This window comes from Leptidea sinapis, chromosome 20 (genome assembly GCF_905404315.1).
Source record: "Leptidea sinapis chromosome 20, ilLepSina1.1, whole genome shotgun sequence".
NCBI lineage: Eukaryota > Metazoa > Arthropoda > Insecta > Lepidoptera > Pieridae > Leptidea > Leptidea sinapis.
The window spans coordinates 8013724-8038177 of record NC_066284.1 but is presented as its reverse complement, the minus strand read 5'-3'; the positions used below and the strand labels follow the sequence as shown (position 1 = coordinate 8038177).

Below are 24454 nucleotides of genomic sequence, written 5' to 3'. Positions count from 1 at the left end.
GTTCCAACAATGTGTGACGTTGACGTGCCACATGTTCTGTTAAACTTTGCTAATAATTGAAACTAAAATGCCGGGTTGCGTAGTAAAACTTTGTAAAAATAATACTACAAGAAATAAGAAAGAAACTGGGATCACATATCATCAGTAATTTTTTTTAATTAATTTCAATGAAAAATAACACAAAATTTTAAAGATGCCATTGAGTGTCAAGATGCCACGCACACAAGCATCTAATGCCGCAATAATGTAGCTATTGTTCTTAGGTAGTGCGGTATCTAGTTGTAGCACAGCGGAGACCAATTCTTAATCTAAAGTTTAACTCTAATTAACTCAATGTGAGCAAAAATAACAGAATCACCAAAATCAGATCTTTAAGATGTACATGATGAATTCACGAGTTAACAAGATAATCGTAGTTGTTATTCACAAACAAATTCATAGCACAAAAGGCTTGGGGCCTCAAAAAATAAACCCTCAAGAAACTTACAACATGTAAATCAATCACATTTAATAATTGTAACGAAAGTATACTAATATTATAATATATTAACGGACCCGACAGACGTTGTCCTGTAAAAACGTCTTAAATTTAAAAAACCGGTCCAGCCGTTAGGTAGAGTTCACTACCACACAAATGGGCAAGAGAAATATATGGACTGAATTGAGAATCTAAACCAATCTCAAATTCACTGGAACATACAAAAAAATCATCAAAATTGATCCAGCCGTTTAGGAGGAGTTCACTGTCAACACACGTACAGAAGAATTGTATATATAAAGATTATGTTTTTCAGATATCCAGAATCTCACCAATGAAAACTCGAAGGCTACAGTAACGCATGAACTACAACAATTGTTGAATAAATTAGCTGGACTGTGCAGATTGAACGGAAACGAAACTAGTGAGGTAAACTTGGAAACTGTATTATATAAATTATATTATATTCTATAATAGAAATATAATTCGATAACAAGTAAACTTGGCATAAAGTTATTCCTGAGAATAAAACAAGATAAAAATAGTTAAAATAAACTTAAAAACACGCTTTAGTTGAAAAGATAATGGTTGAAATTTAAAATGAATATCAATTCCTGTCTTATCGACGATTCATGAAAAAATTTCATAAATTAACAAAAATCTTATTTTTCAAATTGAAAAATGGAATAATTTTATCAAATTAATGTATTGTCATCGGTCCTAGATAAATCTACGAAGATTGAACGAAATCTGGCCGTTTAAAGTGGGTCGAAATCGCGCCCAAATGTGTCGGTTACAAACAAACAAACATACATACAGGTGAAGCTAATAAAAAGTGTGTAATAATGCAAATTGATGACTATAAAACTGTCAATAGAATGATTAATCTGAAGTTTTCCGAATCTAAAACAGTCTTGCAAACACGAGAAACATTACGTCCGAATAAACTTATTGAGCGAAGCGAAGACTCCAATTGATGTCTGTGTTAAATTGTTTCTCGGCCATTTTTGGACCGATTTTAAAATTTTTTGAACTCATTGAAAGCTTTCGTAACTTTCTAGGTTATTATCGAGACAGAATTTTCAATTTCGACTTGCCGATTGATCAAATCTCAATAAGTTTTAATTGTAACACTGCTATCAATCGAGAGTGATTCGACTGCCAGGTTCTTATTTATTGAATTTGCAAATCAGCACAAGTTTCTCATGTGACCAAATAAGGCGCTAATTCCTCATGTTTAAATATGGCGCCAAATTCCAAAAGATTATTTTTATTGTTTTTGTTTGCATTAATTTTGTTTTATTATTGTACACAGACTTAGTTTACCTCACTTCGCTCCAATATACGCGGCAGCAAAATGTCTATTTGTAAACATTTGCATTTTCTTGGCTTATTATCAGGCATAACTTTATACAAAGCTTATTTGTAAGGCCGTGTAAGAGAAGATATGTAATAATATTTTTAACAGTTTGTGTTTGTAAGGATCTGTTGTGTAAAATAGGTTGACCCTGCGTTACAGATTACCAGAACTTTAGCCTAAGATTTTAGAATAACACGTGATACAATTTATGCATTTTTGCAAGAAATAACATTTAAAAGTATTTTTTCAGTATTGATAAAGAAAATGGGTTTTTGTGTGTGTATGTGTTGTGCTGTATATTCTTGGTTGTCTAACAGTGTAGAATGATTTCTTTTGATGAATATTTCATAATTGATTGAAACGTGGAAGAAATTTATTAAACATTTAAATATTTTGAATATTGGATAAAATACTGTTTACAAAATCTTATCTTTTTGCTTTGCTTATTTTCATTTGGTATATGAAGGGAGATCAAACATTTCGTATATATTAATAGATAGTTTAAGCAATGAAGAGTTTCTTTATGTGGAACTAATTTCGATCCAGGTCATGCTTATTAAGAAAAAATATTGCTATCAGAAACTATTCAAAGTATCTAGCCATGTAAAATTTCAATTTGGTGACTAGTGGGAGGCTCCCTTGCACAGGATGGCAGCTAGATCATGGGTACCACAATGTCGCCTATTTCTGTCTTGAAACAGAAGTGTGTAAGCATTACTGTGTTTTCGGCCGTAGCTAGTGAAATTACTGGGCAAACAAGACTTAACATCTTATGTCTCAAGGAGACGAGCGCAATTGTTGTGCCGCTCAGAAATTTTGGTTCTTTCAAGAATCCTGAGCAGATCTGCATCGTAATAAGCAGGGCGTATCGAATACCATCAGCTGGTCTCGTCCCTTATCGTCATAAAAAAAATAATTTGGTTTAAGATTTGTTTATTCTCAACATACAACCATCAATATCTAAACAATTTTAAGCTTTCTTAAATGCAATCCCAACATGATGAATGCCAGAAAAATTATATCATTAAAATTATTTAAACTTAACAATTTATATTATATTTTTAGAAAATCTGTGAAGCTGGTAATGCTTACGGTGAACAATCAAGGAAACTTATTTACATGTTTAATCGGAAAAACAGAGCAGCGATGGTTGACAAAGAAGGTGAGGTGAGTCGAGAATTAACGTATTTTTAATATATTTTTATTCATGCCAGCAATTATTTGCTGTCAAGTTATAATTACGTATGGATGTTCTCTAGAAACATCGAAGTGACATATAGATTAAGGATTGGTCTCCGCTGTGCTCCAACTAGATTCCGCAGGCGTGGTTGAATAGCGAGAGCCAGTCTCGAACAATGTCTGACGTTGACGTGCCACATGTACTGTTAAACTTTACTAATAATGGAAACTAAAATGCCGGGTTGCGTAGTAAAACTTCGTAAAAATAATACTACAAGAAATATTATTATAAATAAGAAAGACACTGAGATCACATATCATCAGTAAGTATTTTGTATAAAAAACACGAAGCGTATGTTACAAAATTTGAAAGATGACATTAAGTGTCAAGATGGCACACACATTCTTAGGTACTGCGGTATCTAGTGCGCAGCGGAGAGTAATCATTAATCTAAGGAGTGATGTTTACAAGACGTCAAAAGTAAATTGGGTGTAATTTATGAATCGTTTAATTTTATTTTAACACTGTTTTTAGATTATCGATCTAGCCAATAGTCTAGCGGAAAAAAATGCTGCTCTAATCATGCAGGCCAACGACCTAGGTAGTGTTCTTGGTGATGATGCTCGAGTTGCCGACCTCGATGCAGCCTGTATTAAATGCGCTGATGTAGCACAAAAACTTCTCACTAATGCCCGGGTGATTGCTTTATTTTTACTTAAATTAATATTACATATATTTACGTGGACGACATACTTAGAACTTACAAATTATTTAAGTATAAGCATATAGTTCTTCGTGTCTTTTATTTTGTCGTGATTATTAACTTTATTTCTTTGGCAACAGCTTAAGTTTTTACAAGTTTGTGCAATACAGGGGGTATTATATGTGTTTTTACTAAGTTGAAGTTGTAATAGGCATTAAACAAATGTTAATTTGTCAAATTACTCAGTCCTCATAAATCAAACCATCTGACAGTTCTTCGCTTTCATTAATTGATTAAATAATAACATTGAAATGTAATGCGATACTATTCCTAATAATATCATTATGTAAAAAAACATTAGTTTGAAGGAAATACATTATTAAAACCTATCAAAGTTTCAATTATCTTAAAATCATTATATTTACATAATATTATTTTCTTTAATACATACGAATCATGTTTTAAAATGAAAAGAGTAGCAAAACACTTTGTTAAATTGAACTCATTATTACAGATAACAGCACCATCAATCAGCGAACCCCATTGTCAAAGTGCATTATCTGCTGCGTGCGAGAACCTTTCGTCAACAGCTCAGCATCTCATTGCCACGTGCAAGCCTTTGGTAGAAGATTCTGGACGACATTACTATGAACAACGACTTGCAGATAAAGCAATGGATCTTGCCAATGCTTTAGATAAATTAACAGCAGCTACCGATGGTAAGTTGTGCGTAAGATACCTTGTAAGTACAAAACATGGAAAAGTAGTAAAAGGCATGGGGCTAATTTGAAAACTTATCATACTCAACAACATGATAAAGCGAAATAAAATTTAAATTTCACATTTGATTAATTCGCCTAGTATATTACACATTTGACTTTAAGTATGGTTGAGAAGACCTTAGGTAATTCAATAATTCGAATTATCTTCATGGATATTTCAGACGACTATGTTTTTGCAATTTCCAAGAAACAGGAAAGCTTCATACAAGATGATAAGAATTTAATATTTATCAGTATTTAAATTGGATAAATATAAAGCCACCGTAACAAATTACGGGGACTTTAGCACATAACAGTGTGTCTAGAGTCTGGACGAGTAGATTTTTCGCTCAATGAATAATTGCGGCATGTATGAAAAGGGTAATGAATGTAGAAGAAGCGCGTGAGGTTTGTAAGAATAGAAGCAAGTGGCATTCTGTTGTCTCTGCCTACCCCAACGGCAAAAAGACACTTATGTGTGTGAGGTTTGTAAGAATAGAAGCAAGTGGCATTCTGTTGTCCCTGCCTACCCCAACAGCAAAAAGACACTTATGTGTGTGAATTCCTCCAGTTTCATTTTGAGACTAAAAGGGGAAAGTAGAATTACTTGGAAAACGAAATGCATTCTGTTCCATAATCACCACACAACCAACTGCCGTCATCTTTTTCATTCATGCCCATTTAGTGCTCTTAACTTAGCTCTTGTTATGTATAATCTCCAACAGTAAAATATTGCGAGTATATATGGTACTTTCTGGTATCATTCGCTCTTTGATAAATTATTAACGATAAATTTCAGTCAATCGAGAAAACAATACAGATGACCAGCTTGACGAGGAACAAAAATCTGGACGCATTAAATTTAAAGCAACTCTTTCTAGAACTAAGAGAACAATCTCAGAAGCAGAAAAACAATTGCAAGAAAATAACAATAATAATGTAGTTATTGTTTGATTAATTTTGAAAGATAAAAAGTCATTAATTATTCAATCTAACGTCTAATCTGAAATATTGATAACGTAAACAATTTCGCTATTGCAGGACTTGCAAGAACATGAGAACGCGGACTCTCTTAAATTGAAACTATTTCAGAAGATTGCACATTTAAATGCGCTTATATCTTCAATGTTACTTCCTGGTTTAGGTAAGTTAAAAGCTGTGAGATTGTCTTTCTTTATTAAATACGAAGACAAAATATGACCTGAGAAGTCTGTAGAAGATTTTAAATACAAGAGACGGAAGTAATTCTAAATTTGAGTTATACTTTTATTATTTTCTAGATACCTCTGACCATAACGCAAGGAACGAAGCTTGTACAACATTAAGTAATCTTATACCACAGATAGTACAAGGTAAGAAAATATACTTTTGCCATTATTGCCTACAGGTCGACAAATCATGAGTAATGTGAAATTAGATAAATACCATACACGTTAATATAGACATGGTAATCTCGCGTTATTGGTGCAAAGAACTATAGAATAATAAGACATATTATAGTCATAAGAGAATGAAGGCGATGGTAATAATGCCCATAAGAGTCTAATAGTCTAATAAATAAAAAACATTATGTGGCAAGTGGATTTTCCCAACATCTTTACTCTGATCTTGGTTTCATTTGTTCTTAAGCATAAAGGTAAAGTATTTATTAAACTTACAGATGCCAGAAACCTTGAACAATTAGTTGGAGAAGAGCCTATCCTGTGTGATATTAAATTATTACTGTGTAAAACTAAAGATGTTTGTAGTGCTGTAGAAAATAGTGATGATATGGTAATTAATGATTGTATAAAATTAATTAAATTATTTAGTTCAAGTTTTCATATAATCAAAAGAAGACAAATAATGAATGACTATGTTTAATTATAGATAATACAAGAAGCTGCAAATGAATATGGAGAAGAAGCCAGAAAACTTTTATATATATTCAACCGTGGGGATAGAAACATCGTAGTAGATAGAGAGAATGGTGTATGTGTTTCCTTTTCACAACTTAAGTCTTAACGTGAGGTTGTGATTTTCCAAATAGATGTTACAATAATAGTAGTACATATTTAAATTGATTTTTAGTGAATTCACTAGCATGAAGCGAAGAAAATAGGTTTTGCTATACAGTTTCATCTGTTGAAACTTTGATGTATTTACATTTTATAAAAAAAATATTTCAGGTAATTGAACAAGCGAGAGATATTGGTCATAAGACATCCAATCTCTTGATGGATGTAAATGAGCTTACAGACATCATTACCGAGGATCCTCGAGTGCAAGATCTTGACGCAGCTGGTGTCAATTGTGCTGATGCTGCACAAGAACTTGTAACCTGTGCACAGGTATTCAATTTGTTTAGGTAGAAAAATCTAAAAAAGGAGATAGTGGAGTAGAAAGTGAGAAACCGAGTCATTCGTTGCATGACTGGGGTATGATTTAGAGGAATAACAAATACAAAAACATCTTTATTGTTAAGTTGCTTGTCATCTTACATCATTTTCACTATCAATTATTTTGACTGGCTCTCGTCATGCTCAAACCTGAACCTATTGGAGTACGAATAATGGTTAGTTTTAGAAGATATGATCTGCTCTAAACGACACGCCTACATAGAATCGCATAAAAAATCTCTAGTATAAGCAGTGACTACATTTCCCATGGAAACAGTGCGTAATTCCATTTATTCGTGGACAGATCAAATGCTTGCTTTAAAGCCAAATTATCAATATATATATCTAAGAGAATTCCACGTATACCGTCACTCATCACGATATCTCTGGAACCATTAGAGCAAAGGACTTGAAATTTGGTAGGAATATTCTTTTCACCGAGTAGAGGTCAGCTAAGAACGGATTTTCTAAAATTCCATCCGCAAGATTTTTTTTATGAACAGAACAACTTCTATCGGATCAGCTAGATGAATATAATTCCTTGTAATTTATTTTTGAAACTGCAATAAATTTATACATATTAGTTTTATTAAGATTACATTACGTCATAGAACAATATTTTTATTTGTAACAGAACTTATGGCCAGACTAGGTATATACCTACTCAATACAATATTATATTATTTGTGTATTGACAATTTAATAATTACATTTTCCAAAGCTTTGTAGTAATCTTTCGAACTCTGTAAACTTTTACAGCTGATAGCCCCAACAATAAAAGATCCACACTGCCGAAAAGTATTGTCTGCTGCATGCACAAATCTTGCTTCATCAGTACGAGAACTCGGTACTACATATGAGCCGCTGGTAAAAGATTCTAGGAGTGCTTATGGAAAACGCTTGGATAAAAAATCAATGGAATTATTAGAAGCTTTGGAGAAATTAAATGGTTATTCTGATACCGCAGATGGTAAGTTTAAAATAGCTTGTACATATGTCAGGTTATACATATTTATTTTTTGAATTGCTATACGATATACTCCAGTTAGAAAAACAGACTTACTTTAAACCTTATTAGTACAACCTGAAGACATGTATGAGACACATAAATAGGACAGACAACATAGAATCATTTAATATTTTTGTTAGTAAATTAATATCCATACAACTTAATCAAATACCTTTAGATTGTCACAATTAATAAATAGATAAAGGGGTGCTTACTTGATCACCTACATTTAGAAGCCCCATAATAGCGCCAAAATATAATAAAAAAATTAAACCCTAAGAATGGAATTTTGGTAAAAGTTATGAAATAAAGAGGATCTAAATATTCTTTATTGGTGAGATAGACCTATGGTCGTTGGGTGGCTATCAGTAGTGATATGGTGGTATTGATGGCGATTTAATAAAACTAATTCAATTCTAACACTATGACAGTTTAATATACTTTAACAATTCACACACACATTAAGTAGACTGATACACATGAAGTTAACCATTACAATATAGAAAGAAGGAGAAAACACAGTAATTAGAGGTACAGATATTACGACACGACAGTTGCGAAGTAGGTAAATATTATAGACAAGCGACACGGGCTTCGCGGCGAATGATCAAGACACGACTACTGTACCGGCGCGGGCGCGGGTCGTTGAACGATATTCGTTCTGCGCAGGCGCAATATTCACCGGTTACAAGCGGTGGATTTCCACTGCACAATACTGAATATTATATGTGGGATTATTGTTAATATTAATTTGTATGTTTGTGAATATTAATATTGTAGTTATTGTAGTGTAAGACAATATATATTATAGATAATAATAATTAGTAATAATAAATAGTAAATAGATAGTAATAACAGTTATGTGTTGTGTAAATGTATGTAGGTATAGTGTACGTGTTACTGTATGTATCGGCCACAGACCGTTAAATTGCCTTGACTATTGTAAAGTTATATTAAAAATATATTGATTTTAGATAATGGGGCAGATGAAGAAGACATTAAAGTCGAAGAACAGTTCCGAACTGAGCGGATTAAGTTTGTCGCTAATCTATCTAAAACAAAGAAAGCTATATCTGATGCTGCCCAGCTTTTAAATGAAACAAGTATTAATGTGGTGGTTAGTAATATTTTAGTAAAGTGTTTGTTCGTACTACTACTGCTACTCTGTCTGCTTCTCTTGGAAAATTTCAACTCATACTTGGAGCATTACATACTCACAGCGGGAATAAATTAATATAATTGTTGTAAATAATATATATATAAAAAAAATTATTTGGAAGATCATGTACCATTATGAGGGACACTACTAGAATCATCAATTGTTTTTCATTTCATCCAATGTACTGAATCTACAACATCTTCTTCTTCGTAAAGAGAATAACATACGATTTCTTCAGTCAAAGATATTATATATTCTATAGTGAATATGATTTTCCTTTCCGGTCCGGGATACTCTGATCGAGCGGTATGCCTCGATTTTAGCGCTTGCGCAGCGGTCTGTCAATGCGTATTATTTCACGTGTAGAAATAGATTGCTTGTAATTAAGATGATTCGAAGAAATGTATCAGAAAGCCTTTAAAACAAGCTATAAGACCATGCAAAATATCGCATCTTTTAATCATAATATGGCATACGTACGTTCTGACACTTGGTGAGGAACTAGGATGCCGTACGGCACTTTCGGTTTTGGCACTACCGATTTCGGAAGGTTAACAGAAATAGTATTTGTAGATTCCTAGTTCTTTTTAAGGAAGCTAAGAGTGAAAATTTTCTCTTAATAGTTAAATAATTTTAGACTTATTCTATTTTTCAGGAGACAAGTTTGAATGTAGACAAAGAAACACTGAAATACAATTTGTCGAAGAAAATTGCACATCTGAATGCACTTGTATCTTCTATGATTCTGACAAGTTCAGGTAATTTATGATTAATTAGGCTAGTTCACTGATCTTATTAGACTAGATTAAACAGTATTTTACAACTGCATTTATTTTTGAAAAAGCGGTATGCAAAACGATCCTTTTCTCATATGTTTTTATTTATTTGAAAATGCAAGCATCGAGCTTTTTTACACTGGGGTACTTTACAGTACTAGACTGTGCTTTTGTACAGCTATAAAGACGCCAAACAAAATATTATTCTTAATGTATCAATAATAAACAAATGAGGCACAAATATTATTTAGAAACCAGGGTGAATGTAAAATAATAGAAAATTTTAATGTCAAGTAGATAAAAGGAAACAGGTGTAAACACCAAAAGAAATTAAAAAAAACAAGATTAATGACAATAGCAGAGTTTTTGAATAATTCATAAGAAAAGTGTAGGTTCTTGTGAAAACATCGAATTATTGGTATTGCTGATTTCCGATTAGCAAATTTCACTGTATTTTGTGGCGAAAAATCCACTAACTAAACATTTTTGTGTCACTTTTAAATTTTTCTCTAAATGATCTATTTATTTCTTTGTTTCCTCTATACATAGCTACTCATTAGAACTTAAAATCCATGCAAATTATTATTAGCGCAAACAAACCTATTATATTAATAAGCATAATTTTCTAACATACATATTTTAACTGGGAAATAAATTCACATGCCTATACCTACCGTATTGAGTGACAATCTATTGAAGACCGACATAAAAATTTATAAGAAATGAAATCATAGTTTCCTACTTTAATAGATTTTTCTTGCGCACTGATCTAGAAATAACCATGTAAATCATTTATTAATTTTTATTTGATTTATTACAGATACTAATAAAGATTTTAGGAATGACGCGTGTATTGCTGTTACTGAACTTATACCAAGTATAGTGCAAGGTGAGATATGGAACAATAAATAATAAAAAAGATGGATTGAATCAGCTGTTTCGTTATTATTAACTGTATACTTCTTCACATAATAAACCCTTTAGCTGCTTTTTAATATTAAACTTGAAAGTTTCACGTTAATGTATGGAAGTGAGAGTTGGGTATGGCAGAAGAAGCATAAAAGCAGAATTAACGCAGTTTTGATGCGATCACTGCGTAGTATGTGTGGGGTGAGACTGATTGATAGAATTCCGAATGCAGTAATACGAGCGCGCTGTGTTTTGAAAGAAGATGTTGTGACAAGGACTGAAAAAGGAATGCTGAGATGGTTTGGACACGTGGAGCGAATGAGTGAAGAAAGAATGACGCATCTAATATAAGGCAAGTGTGTGTGGGCAAGTCATTTCGACCAAATTGGGGACGTTTTGAGAAAAGGAAAGGTCCGAAGCACCCACAACCGGCGAGCATTGTGAAAAGAGTAATGAATGTAGAGGAAGTGCGTGAGGTTTGTAAGGATAGAAGCAAGTGGCATTCTATTGTCTCTTCGTACCCTGACGGGAACAAGGCTTGAGTGTATGAATGAATGAATGAAAGTTTCATTTTATACCAAAACGAAATAGGGTGTTAGGGCTTGTGTATTATTTATGGATCGCCGGATTCAATTTATTGATAAATATCTTAGATTAAGGATTGGTGTCCGCTGCTCTCCGACTATTTACCGCACTACCTAAGAGCTCTTTTATTACGGCAACTTTATAGTGAAGTGTTGATTGGCTATTTATAAATATGCTTGTTTGCGTGGTATCTTGACACTCAATGGAATCTTTAAAATTTTGTAACATACGCTTCGTGCTACTTTACATTGAAATTAATAAAATACAAAATAGTGTCTTTCTTATTTCTTGTAGTATTATTTTTACAAAGTTTTACTACGCAACCCGGCATTTTCGTTTCAATTATTAGCAATGTTTAACAGAACATGTGGCACCTCCACTTCACACATTGTTTGAGACCGGCGCGAGTACGCCCACTTGGGCGTAGTATTATTTGGCGCACTTTGCAACTAACTACGCCTGCGGTATCTTGTTGGAGCTCAGCGGGGACCAATCCTTAATCTAAGGAGCAGTAGGTGTATATGCAGCCTTTCTTACTATACAATTGCAGTATTTTCTTAGTATTCATTTGCGGCATTTCCATGAGAAGCTTGTATATAAAAAATTGCTTATTGCATAAATAAAAATCAATTTTACAGAACGAAAAAAGAGAAGAAGAAGAAGAAAAACGAAGAAGAAGAAAGTAACAAACAATTTTAAAATACACATACGAATGACTAAATTATATCAAATAAAAGTTAATATATAAAAAATATATCTTACAGATGCAAGATATTTGAAACAACTAGATGGCGAAGAAACGGCTATCTGGAATGAAATTCGAGTTTTGTTGGGCAACACAGAGAAAGTTTGTGATGCGCTAGAGGATAATAATGCCACGGTATTGTACAAAAATTTTACAGACGTTAATAATAGTGAAGAGACCAAAGTCAAATAAACTTTATTCAATTAGGCTTAAATTAAATGCTTTTGAATCGTCACTACAAGTATTTGTTTTAAGTTACTGAATCTACCAGATGTTCAGGAAAAGTAGAGCTCGGCCGCTCTTTTCAATCAAATAGAGTATTTTAAAATAAATAATTAACTGTATAAATATAAATTATCGTATATTCGATGCATTAGAGCTTGATGCTCGTGATTACTGATATAATTAATAATCGCAATTTTTTCAGGAAATACAAGAAACTATAAAAGATTATGGCGAAAATGCAAGGAAATTAATCTTTGTATTTAATCGTGGAAATATATTTGATAAAGAAAATGAAGTAAGTAATAAAAAATTTATCAGTTAGCAGCAGTTACCTCACGCTTGGTACTTTTAGCAGGCTCTCAAATGATTGATCAAAATACTATTTCAGATAATAGATAAATCTAAAGAGATAGGAAACAAGGCATCTGCTCTACTGATGGAAGTCAGCGAGCTGACAAACAGAGTGGCCGATGATCCCCAAGCGCAGGATCTTGATGTAGCTGGTATTAAATGTGCTGATGCAACCCAGGAGCTACTTAGCTGTGCCTGGGTGAGTTTCAAACTATTACATACACAAAATTATTATTTTTGCAGAAAACTCAAGTCTTAAACTTAATCTGACTTGAATGATGGTAACATAAGATAACAAAACAAAAATATTCCCTTGGTTGGTTTTACATAACGTATAAAGTCTTCAAAGTCAGCAGTTAAAAAAACGGCTGTTAGTCAAATTGAAGAGACTTTAAATTGCAATATTTCAAGCTATCAGTATTTTTTTCTGAGAAAAGTTTTTATATTTACGCCACACACGAAAACAATGCAACAAAATAAAGGTTGAGCCAAGTCTTTCTTAACTTGAAATAACTTTTTCTCAGACAGAGCAATATGTTTTATCGTGTATGTTCAGTTGGCACGTTACAAACTTTAATATCATTCTTAACACCTCGGCACCTGTGGCATTCCTCCACTGTGCGGAGTTTTTTTTTTATCAGAAAAAATGTCGAGATGCGCAAGACCTGAAGTTCGTCATACAAGTAACTTTCTATAACATAATTTTCCAAGCCAATATGTTTGCGTAACTTAAAACAAAGTGGACACACCCTCTTAAAAGGCCAAGAAAGTGTGTTCAACTGCGGACGACTTTCCATTTTTTCAATGGGGAGTGAACCCTAATGACGGAAAGAAGAGTGACAATTTCATCTGATCCCGTTGTTGATATTATTATACATGAACATTAAAATTACTTCCTGTTATAGCTTGTAGCACCTTCAATAGACGAGTCCAACTGTCAAAGAAACTTATTGACTGCCTGCACAAACCTCTCATCCTCAGTTCAGGCACTTGGTGCCTTATATAGGCCATTGGTAGAGAGCTCCGGACAAAATAACTACGGGAATCGCTTGGATTATAAGTCTACAGATCTTTTGGATGCTTTAGACAAATTTAAAGCCATCGCTCAACTAGAAAACGGTAATACTTTCATTATTTAATCACTTATTTAAATAACTTATTAATTAACTATAATAAAATTGATATCATGAGCCATGAATACCATAAAAATGTGTATAAATTTGTTTTGATATATTTTTCAGTAAATGAAATGAAACTTAATGTTCACGATGATACAAAATCTAAACGCATTAAGTTTATAAAAACTCTATCTAAAACAAAAAATGCAATTTTGGATGCTGAACTGCAGTTATTAGATAACAACATGGAAGAATATAAAGATTCTGTAAGTTGAATTTGAAAACTTATTAATTGTAATGTATAAATCTTAACATATGATATTTCTTTCGTTCTTATATTTTCTTTCTTATATAATTATTTCTTTCGTGCGTCTTTTGTCACTGAACTCTTCCTAAACCGCTGGACGGATTTTGATGATTTTTTTTGTGTTGGAACACATATTTGTGTGAATTTGAAATTGGTTTAGATTCTCAATTCCGTCCATATAATATAATTCTCCTGCTCATGTGTATGTTAGTGAACTCCTCCTAACGGCTGGACCGATTTTTCAAATTTAAGACGTGTGTACAGGACAACGTCTGTCGGGTCCACTAGTATGTTATAAATTTTGACTCACATACACTTCACAGGTACAATACCTCTCACACCTTACTTATCACTCACAACACAACAACGCACAAATACATTTTATTTCTTAGTATACATACTTTAGATTTATTTCTTAGTAATAAGAATATGTTTGATTGTCTGTAAGTAATGTTATAAGTATTAATAAACTATCGAACAGCGGAGTCTTCTAACACAGGCGCTATAGTGCATTAAAGGAGTCTCCAATCATGAATATTCAGTTATGTACATACTTGATAAAGAAAATATACATTTTGTATTTGTATTTCGTATGTGCAACGTAATAAAAGCTACCAATTATTAATTAAATTTATTATTTCAGGTTCCTGAAAATGTAGCGAACCTAGAAACGACTAAATATAATTTGTCGCATAAGATTGCACAGTTAAATGCGGCTATTTCTTGTTTATTATTGAGTAATTCAGGTAAGTTTTATATTTCTCCTAAATCTAATATTTTATTGACATATTGGTGCAGAACGTTATATGCAGATGCAGTGCAGGTGTACAACCAGTTAAATGTACAAGAGGTCGTTCTTATGTTGTAAGTCATCCATAATTCATAGTTTTTCACTTAGATTAAGGATTATTCTCCGCTGCGCTACAACTAAATACCGTACTACCTAAGAACAATAACTTTTTATTACGGCAACTTTATATTGTACTTGTAAAGATGCTTGTGTGCGTGGCATCTTGACATCTTGACTTTGAAGCATATATACGCTTCTTGTTTTACATTGAAATTAATAAAATACAAAATACTTACTGATGATATGTGATCCCAATGTCTTTCTTATTTCTTGTAGTATTATTTTTACAAAGTTTTACTACGCAACCTATTACAAATAATTTGCAAAGTTTTACAGAACATGTGGCACGTCACGTACGCCTGTGGAGCCCTGTTGGAGCGCAGCGGATACCAATCCTCAATCTAAGACTAAATGATTTTATTAAATTGTTCATTTTTCTTCTCTCTGTAATTTTTACATAAATCTAAATAACTTCAGCATCACAAAATATACTGTACCCCAAGCCCGGCAACATTCTTAAAAAGGGATCTAAGGTTTTCGTGTATTAATAAATAGATATAGCCTTGATGGTACTTGATCACCACCCCTTTTCATTCATCTGCAACACTTAAAGTACTGTCGAAGAAAATTATCCATATTGTTGTGCGTGGATAAAAAAACACGCATTCAAAGAGTGAAATAATATTTAGAGTAGAAAAGAATGATGCTAGTAATAGCCTATCTCCAGAACTATCCTCAGTATCATACAATCTCCAAATACTTAGCGGGGCGCTAGTCACTAGACACAGTTTCCAAAATAATTTATAAGGTTTTCTCTTAAGCTCATACTTTATTGATTAATTCATTTGTTTCATCAGACTACAAGGAACCACTTAGTGTGAGTTTTTTTTATGAAAAGAAGGGGCGAGACGAGCAGCACGTTCAGCTGATGGTAATTGATATGCCCTACCCATGACAATGCAGTGCCACTCAGGATTCTTGAAAAACCCAAAAATTCTGAGCGGCACTAAAATTGCGCTCGTCACCTTGAGACGTAAGATGTTAAGTCTCGTTTGCCCAGTAATTTCACTAGCAACGGCGCCCTTCAGACCGAAACTCAGTAATGTTTACACATTACAGGCGCCGTTGTTGTACCCATAATCTAGCTGGCATCCTGTGCAAAGGAGCCTCCCACTGGTAAAGTGACAATGAATACTAACTTTTATTTATGAGGGTGCTTATTGTTTTAGAAACTTCAGATGAGGCGACTAATTATGCTGTTAATACTATTGCTGAGCTACTTCCGGAAATAGTGCGAGGTGAAAAAATTTATTAAAAATATTTTACGGAATAATTACAATGTAGAGAAGAAGCGGCGCAAGAGACTCTCCCAGCATTCTTTTTTTTTGCGGTATTTTTAATGAAATATACAATATTGTACTGTAATTGCTATTGCTATAAAATAATCATAATCTAGTCCCACACTGTCGGATCACTTAGATATTCAGCTGTGGAGTAGTAGGATTTACGACAGAGCAATTTTTTTATAAAACATTTAAATTTATTTATAGATAATGCCTGAATAGGGGTGGTATCACGAAAGTACCATGAAACACCATAAAACTTTGTATTTAGGCAGTTGATAAGAAATAAATAAATATTAATTGTTCTAGCACAAAATTTAGATGAAAAGGGTGGATGAAAGTTCTATAGTGGGTAGCTTGTAAAATCGATTCACCACAGCAGTTTGTTTAGTATTATTTGCGAAGTGAATATATTAAAAAATAAAAAATACTACCCAAAGTAACTATTGTACGCGCACGAAGTCGCGGGTAACAGCAAGTAATACTATGAGTTTTAATTGTTTAAGCTTACAGTTTAAGCACTTCTTCTTAACAGTAGTTGGTAAACCTATTCACTTTATCTTATTTTGCTCAATGTATAATTTTTCAAATTTGTTGATCATTCCCTACGTTGATGATGATGATGTAAAAAGCTATGAGATAATTTGGAATAATCGAATATGGTTTTTGTAATTTATTGATTTGAAAATGTTTGCAGATGTTAAATGGCTGGAAACACAATCAGATCATGAACTAGAAGAGTTGCCAGTAATAGATGAAACTAAAATATTAGTAGCTGCGGCTAAGAATGTTTTCAATGCAGTTGAAGATAACAATAAAAAGGTACCTATAATCAATAGAGAATTAATTATTTAGGTTGTTAGTTAGTAATATAATGTCATATCAGAAGGCTTATTGTTTATTTTGCGGAAGTGTGACTAAAGTGTAAAAAAGGTATAAAAGGCATTTATTGTCTCAAAATTGATTCCTTTAGAATTATTTTTGATGTTATTTCTAATATAATAGGCACTACTACCGCTTTGCAAACAAATGGCGCTCTGAGAGAGATGAAGTGGTGCAAGAAACTCTCCTAGCATTCTTTTTTGCGCTCTTTTTAATCAAATATACATTATTGTACTGTCATTTCTATTGCTATAAAATAATCATTATCTAGTCCCAGGCTGTTTGGATCACTTAGATATTCAGCTGTGGAGTAGTAGGACTTAAAACAGAGCCATTTTTTAATAAAACATTTAAATTTATTTATAGATAATGTCTGAACAGTGGCTGGGACTTTATTATAAAAGTGTATACATTTACCCTTAAAGCTATTATGTATCTTATGAAGCCTACTAGTATTAGTTACAAGCAATCCCTTCTTTCTAGTGTTATTATAATGAAAATCACTATTAAGAGCATAAAGGTGACGATTTTTGTTAACGTATATTAAATTCGTATATGTAATAACAATTACAAAAAATTTAAGGATATATAAAACATACCAAAATGCATTTGTTATTTTTATATTAAGAAAAGAAAGTATAATTAAATAACAAGTGGGCAATTTTTTTCTAACGATTTCTAGGCGATCAATCAAGCCGCTACAGAATATGCGAACAGTTCGGGTAAACTTTACTACATATTCAACCGTCGAGGAAACCCGAAACGAGAAAATCAGGTAAATTTTGACAACAATATGAATTATAATAAAAAATAAATATTAACAAATTCATTAGTTTTTGTTTACGTTAGTGAGTTATAAACTGACGCAGTGATAGGGATTAGTAATCTTATAGAGGGCATTATTGTTTTTTAGAGGAGGAAAATACATTTACGTATACATATATACAGAACTATTTCTACGGTTGACGGAAAGAAATCGGATGACTGAAGCCGTACCCGTGAAAATACTTTCCAGTGTAGTCGTACAACTATTTCTACGGTTGACGGAAGCCGGCTCTAGTGCGTAAACTACCATAGAAATAATTCTACGACTACTTCGCACCGTGTTTTTACGGGTACAGATCAGATTAGCATCGGACGTAGTGCAAAGCGCTCTTAGATAATAAAAATACACTTATGATGTCAAAATTTTTTCATGATCATCGTCACCTAATAATCTCTTTTGCATCAAACAATAACAAGTAAATGACAGACGCACTATTGTTATTGCGCTTTCGTTATGTATTTGTTCCTATACGTGTTTTGTCATTTAAGTTCTCTTATATACTTCAATATAATATATATTCATATATTTGTAAAGATTAAAAATAAAATATTTGACGTTACTTTTCTAAATTTAAATTAATATATGTTGTGCAGATACTAGATTTAGTGAAAGTTACGTGCGAACTTGCGTCGAAGATGTTGTCTAAAATATATCAACTTGCAAAAGAAACGGCTGGTGAAGAAGGATTTCACCTTGACGAACGCGGGGCAAATATTGTTGATGTTGCTCAAGATCTACTAACAGCGGCTCAGGTGAGTTTATTCAGACTTAAGATTGGTGTGCATGGCTTGTTTTGTTTGAAACAGTTTTTTTCTTTTCATGGCTACATTCTTAATTTTCTTTTATGAAAATAAGGGACGAGACGAACAGGACGTTGAGCTGATGGTAATTGATACGCCATGCCCATTACAATGCAGTATCCGCTACGCCCTTCAGACCGAAACGCAGTAATGTTACCACATTACTGCTTCACGGCAGAAATAGGCGCCGTTGTGGTACCCATAACCTAGCCGGCAGCCTATACAAAAGAGCCTACCACTGGTGAAAATGGCCGGAAATCAACACGTGATTCGCAAAATCATGCTGTGTATGCCTACTGTTACCTATTCTTGATTTAATTTTTAACATTATAATTCTTCATTTTCGTCAGATAACATCACCTAGCATATCAGACCCTCAGTGTAAGACCGCGTTGCTATCCTACACTGATCTCTTCGATAATCTGATCAAGGATCTAGGCGATCTTTACTTGCCCTATGGGAATATTGCAAAGCATCAAAGTCTCGTGCAGCAGATTTGTAAAGACTCAAACAGGGTTCAAGCTACCTTAGCCAAGATAAGAAAAGCCTGCAGATATGGAGATGGTAAGAAACGTTGTTTAAACTAAGAATGGATAATCATAAATAAACAACTCAAAACCTTGAGGCAGAGATTATATTAGAACGAGTTTTAATATCAATTAGACAGTTTTGATACCTTATTCAACAAAAAAATTGCTCTGTTACTCCTACATATCAAACATCTCACCAAATCATTTTTTTTAATTAGGAAGACCAACAGCTATTAGCTACCTTATATGTTAAGTTACATAACTATGAGGCAATAGTGACAGAATAATTAAATTCAACGATACTAATAAACACTAAAGTATACTTCTAAAATACAATGCACAATTAAAAATAATTACACAATTAAAACAGTTAATATACAAGTAAAGATTCTGTGTCATTACAGTACTACTTTTAACTACTATCTTAATACTTATTAAAGAAACGCCGGCTTAAGGCGACACTAAATGCCGGCGACCTTGAGCGATATGAGTTCACGACTCCTAGGTAACAAAGCCAATATTTTCAAAATTCTTGCGTCGAAACGTTTTAACAGGCGCAAACAGTTTAATTGCTTATAATACTCATTATTGATTACTAATCTGAATAAATATATCAACACAAAAAAATTAAAAGCTAAAAGAACAACTTTCATGAAAGTAGTATACTAAACAAATGCATCATGCCGAGAAAAAACTTGTTTAACTGCAAAGAAAACTGGTACTTCATAATAGCTCTGAAGTATTAACTTTAACCAACAGCAAGCAGTAGCAACCTACAAGTGAGATTTAAGGGTATGTGTAACATGATAAAGTAGTGGTCATAGCTCCAAATGCTATATTTTCACCACAAAACTTGTCTAAAAACACCTTGTTTGTGTGTTTTGTGTTTACCCTTCGCCTTAACATGTCCTTAGATTAAGTTGACATTATACTCTGATGACTAATTGAGAAGCTTCTATATAGATTTAATCATGTATTTGATCCGTGAAGTCGTGATTTATTATGATTAGGTTCTTAAATGTGATGAACTTTATACATTCCATTAGTTCTGGGTCTATCGAGTAGCAAACCGAGCAACCGCGAGTTGTACCCGAGACAGGTTAGTTTGTAACATGTCTGCTTTTTTAAATGAGGTTCTTTGGGGTGTTTGTTTATCTGTTTGTGAGTTCTACAAGTGCTCTATGTTTTAAATATTTATAGTTATACAATTGATTACAATAATGATATCGTTACAGACACCAACTCGTTATTTAACGAGAGTTTACTATCAACTGTTGGTGAAACCAAGAATAAAATGAAAGAAACGATAGCTCTGTGTAAAAAAGACAAACTGGATGATCTTCCGGAACCTGAAGTTGAAATTATGTCTTCTATGACAAAGGTAATTAGAACTTAGGATCTAGTTTTAAAAGAGTTGATGTGAGTGAATAAAAAAACATGGGACGTTTGTCAGGAACGTGACAAAAGGAAGTCTTATATTTACGTTTCTTACCTCATGCTATAAAAATATTCTAGTTGCTTTTGCTTTTAATCTATTTTCTCTTGCTTTTGTTATCATGGTAGATAATAATAGCCCTAAGTGGTAGGTGATATCTCCTGTCTGATACTGAGCTATTTACGATTCTATATGGCAAATAAACTAAATTTTCGTATTATATCCTATGTTATTATATTGTTATGGGGCAATGCGGCCGATATTGATACCATCTTTGTGATGCTGAAGAGGGCTATTCGCGCTATTTATAATCTAGGTCCTAAATAATCATTAAGAGAAAAATTTTAAGAACTAAACATTTTGACTGTTGCTTCTCAATATATTCTTGATAATGTTCTATATGTTCATAAGCACATTGAGGAATTTGCTAGAAACTGTGACAATCGTAATGTTAACACGAGGAACAAACATAAACTTGTTATGCCTACTACTCGGTTAAGTCTAGTAATTAAATCTTTTATTGGGCAATGTATATGCATCTACAATATGATCCCAGAAAATGTACAAATCAAATCTGTTACAAAATTTAAAAATATAATAATAACCACACACCCATCTGCTTATAGTAAATTCGTCCAAAAGTGTTAAACTTTGAATCTTCTTTCAGGACAATGGCTGCTTCGAGACTACAAGTTTAGAACCAACAACAAGAAAACTCTTTGATAAACTTTCACAATTAAACCAAACAGTAGCGTTGTTAGTGCAAGCGATGTCAAGTGAGTCAACATTTATAATATCTAGATTATCCAACATTCGATGTTTACCGTTCATTAACAGGGCGGTCTTATAACGAGGTTAGGCAATTTTATTTTTATTTTATTTGGGGAGCTTACAGCAACATTTACGATATAAACAATAGTGAACATGTTTCTAAAAGCCAATTACAAGCTTCCACATATTATAGAAAGAAATTTGCTCAGTCTAACTATAACTATAGATTTAGAATAAAAACACTTATACATACACAGATATAAAGATACACTTATGATACATTTTTGAGTTTTTTTGAAAATTTCTGGTGTAAACAATTTGGAAGGAACGAATCTTGCCTTCAGTAGTCGAATCGAGCATTGCTTAATTTCTGCCAGTTTTTATAATAGTGCAAACAAAAGTTTAAAATAATGTAATCGTTAAATATTTCTTGACGCTCGATTTTGAGGCACATTTTTTGTCTAAAGTACGAATTAAGATTTTTTTTTGAAATAATTTGTTTCCTATAGTTGAAAACCAATTGTATACTAAATGAAGTTGATTATTAGTTGAAGCTAATTGTCTAAATTGTCTATTTTTAGATCTGGATACTGTAGATTCTATGCAACTGGAAGACAAAGTAAATGATATTTCACAATTAACACCCGAAATTGTTGAAGGTATGTGTTTTTCTTTCATTATTTCGCGCCTGTGAAAGCTGTAAATCAACTAAAACTTTTTAATTGCGCTACAAGTCATTAAATCTATTTTTATATTAAATACATGATGGCTTGTTTTTTTAATGACAACTATGACAATCTTGACTTATTTCACTTGCAGTCCCCCTGAAAACGAGAACTGGGCTAACTAAAATAAAAATGTGACTTTAACGCAAAATCTTATGTAAAAACAGTTACAATCCCTTAAAAAGTTTTTTATTTAAATTTTTTCTCGTTATGTTTTTTGCTTATTCTTCTCAGCAAACCCTTAAAATGAGATACCCATATTATGGAAGTTTATTAATATATCTGTGCTGTTGCTACTGTTTGAACGCTCTTACAATAATTGATGTACAAATGTACCTACATTTGAAATAACAGTCAAATGTTTTACATGCAAGGAATAAATACTGCACTGTAGTTAACATAGAAAAATTCCATAAGTCCGCGCTATACTAAACATGTTTAGTATTTAAGATATGTTTTAAAGCTTTTGTTTAATTTATTAACACTTCCCTAATTATTTACTAAAAAGTTTAAGCAATGCTTTATTGAGTTAAAATTTAAATATTTATTTCTAAAAGTGTGATATGAAATTGACCTATCTATAATATATCGTGGTGCTACAATGGGGACAATAAATGAACACACATCAGAGCTACTTAACTGTAATCATAAAAAAAAAATTCAAAGATAAAAATACATAATTCAATTAAAATAAATCAATCTTCCATAATATCATTTCGGAACATCCTGTAAGTAATCTAGTAGCCGCAAGATAGCATAGGCATTGACACATCCATCTTCTACGCCGCGCCGGCTGTAGCTGCCAGAACTCATAGGTAAGTAATAACGCCCACGTAAGGGTGATAAAAGTTTTGTTTTCTAAATGTATAATTTCTTTGTTTGAAAATTTCTATTATTTTACATATACTTTATTTTTTGAATTTATTTGTTTATAAATACGGTTAAGTAGCTTAAAAATAAAAAAATATTCAAATGAACAAGGTTTTTTCTATACCTAATGTACTGCATCTTTGCAACTTTGTTCCTTAATTAATGATCTGCAGAAATTAGTATTTAGTAACTCGTGACTATAGTAAGCCTCTAACTTCAACTGGGGCCTAAATTGTCGACTCAATTGTAAAAACTATTTAATAATTAAAACATTTGTAGGAGCACTCTCAATGCACAAGTATGTAGATGAACCTACGTTACAAGCGGTGTTAGATGAAGCGAAGTTACTGTGTGAAGCCAATCACCAAATTTGTTCTTGCATCGTGAGCGGTAACATCGAGGTATGTGCAGATTGATAAATAAAACAAAAATTTATTGATTATGAAATATTACTTATTTCGTTGATTTATTTTAATATTTTATTATTGGTTGAAGAAAGCCAAGTGATATCTCCATCACTCATGATCAATTATATTTTGTCAATGTGACAAAAGATCATGATCGGATTATGTATTCAGAAATCTTCTGGAATATGGCTCCTATTATAATATCCTAAAATATATTACAATACTTAAATGTCACTATTTTAACTACTTTCTTCTGCCATTCTTAAAAGTTCTGCTGTTCTGATTGTCTTTTGGAGAATTTGAATGGGATAAAATACTTATAGTACAAAATTGTAAAAGATATTCTTGTTAAACATGTCCATGTAATACTTGCGACAAATTATAAATAATAAGTTCAGAAAAACAATGTGTAATTTTTGCAGTATTGTTCTTGCAGTCTAATGTTGCAATAAGTTTTGCAATTTCAACACTCCAAGTGTATTTTATATTGCAGATTTAACACTACAGTAATCTATTGGTTTTACAGTTGTAACAAGTCAATCATTAATTCCTGTTTTAACGTACTGTTTCTTAGTTTTTGCTTTTTTAACCCTGCAATCATTTATTAATTTTGTGTTATTTACTCTACAATCATTATTATTATCAAAATCATCTTTGTAGTTTCAATCCTACAATTATCTATTAATTTTGTAGTGTTACCTCCTAAAATCATCAATTATATCTTCTTCTTCTTCTATTCTATCATTCTTTTTTTCTTCTTTTCTATATTCTATTTCATCTTAAATATTCCAGGAACTCCAAGAGGCGGCGGCAAAGTATGCAAATTGTTCTGGAAAACTGTTTTACATTTTTAGTAGACGAAACAGTGCCAAGGAAGCTCAAGTGAGTACAAATCAATTAATAATCCCTTAAGGTTAGTTGCTTTAAAAATGTATTTCTAAATTTGATCATTCTCGTTAGCTTTTATTTTT

At 32.4% G+C, this 24454-nt stretch overlaps 1 protein-coding gene across 3 annotated transcripts in view; it reads left to right on the top strand.

Moving 5' to 3' along the window:
- LOC126970120 (uncharacterized) overlaps nt 1-24454 on the top strand; it is a 94986-nt gene that overhangs the window by 29914 nt on the left and 40618 nt on the right. For all 3 annotated transcript variants that reach the window (XM_050815847.1, XM_050815848.1, XM_050815845.1), the window contains 30 exons: nt 795-907; nt 2904-3005; nt 3553-3714; nt 4236-4440; nt 5282-5421; nt 5524-5626; nt 5763-5834; nt 6143-6255; nt 6352-6453; nt 6651-6812; nt 7620-7830; nt 8844-8986; nt 9684-9786; nt 10625-10693; nt 12063-12178; nt 12471-12563; nt 12657-12818; nt 13525-13738; nt 13861-14003; nt 14688-14790; nt 16124-16192; nt 16935-17059; nt 17802-17894; nt 18539-18697; nt 19096-19309; nt 20511-20656; nt 21378-21486; nt 22063-22140; nt 23356-23477; nt 24276-24365. In XM_050815847.1, coding sequence (XP_050671804.1) covers nt 795-907; nt 2904-3005; nt 3553-3714; nt 4236-4440; nt 5282-5421; nt 5524-5626; nt 5763-5834; nt 6143-6255; nt 6352-6453; nt 6651-6812; nt 7620-7830; nt 8844-8986; nt 9684-9786; nt 10625-10693; nt 12063-12178; nt 12471-12563; nt 12657-12818; nt 13525-13738; nt 13861-14003; nt 14688-14790; nt 16124-16192; nt 16935-17059; nt 17802-17894; nt 18539-18697; nt 19096-19309; nt 20511-20656; nt 21378-21486; nt 22063-22140; nt 23356-23477; nt 24276-24365 — 3836 coding nt within the window. The remainder of the gene's footprint in view (nt 1-794; nt 908-2903; nt 3006-3552; nt 3715-4235; nt 4441-5281; nt 5422-5523; nt 5627-5762; nt 5835-6142; nt 6256-6351; nt 6454-6650; nt 6813-7619; nt 7831-8843; nt 8987-9683; nt 9787-10624; nt 10694-12062; nt 12179-12470; nt 12564-12656; nt 12819-13524; nt 13739-13860; nt 14004-14687; nt 14791-16123; nt 16193-16934; nt 17060-17801; nt 17895-18538; nt 18698-19095; nt 19310-20510; nt 20657-21377; nt 21487-22062; nt 22141-23355; nt 23478-24275; nt 24366-24454) is intronic.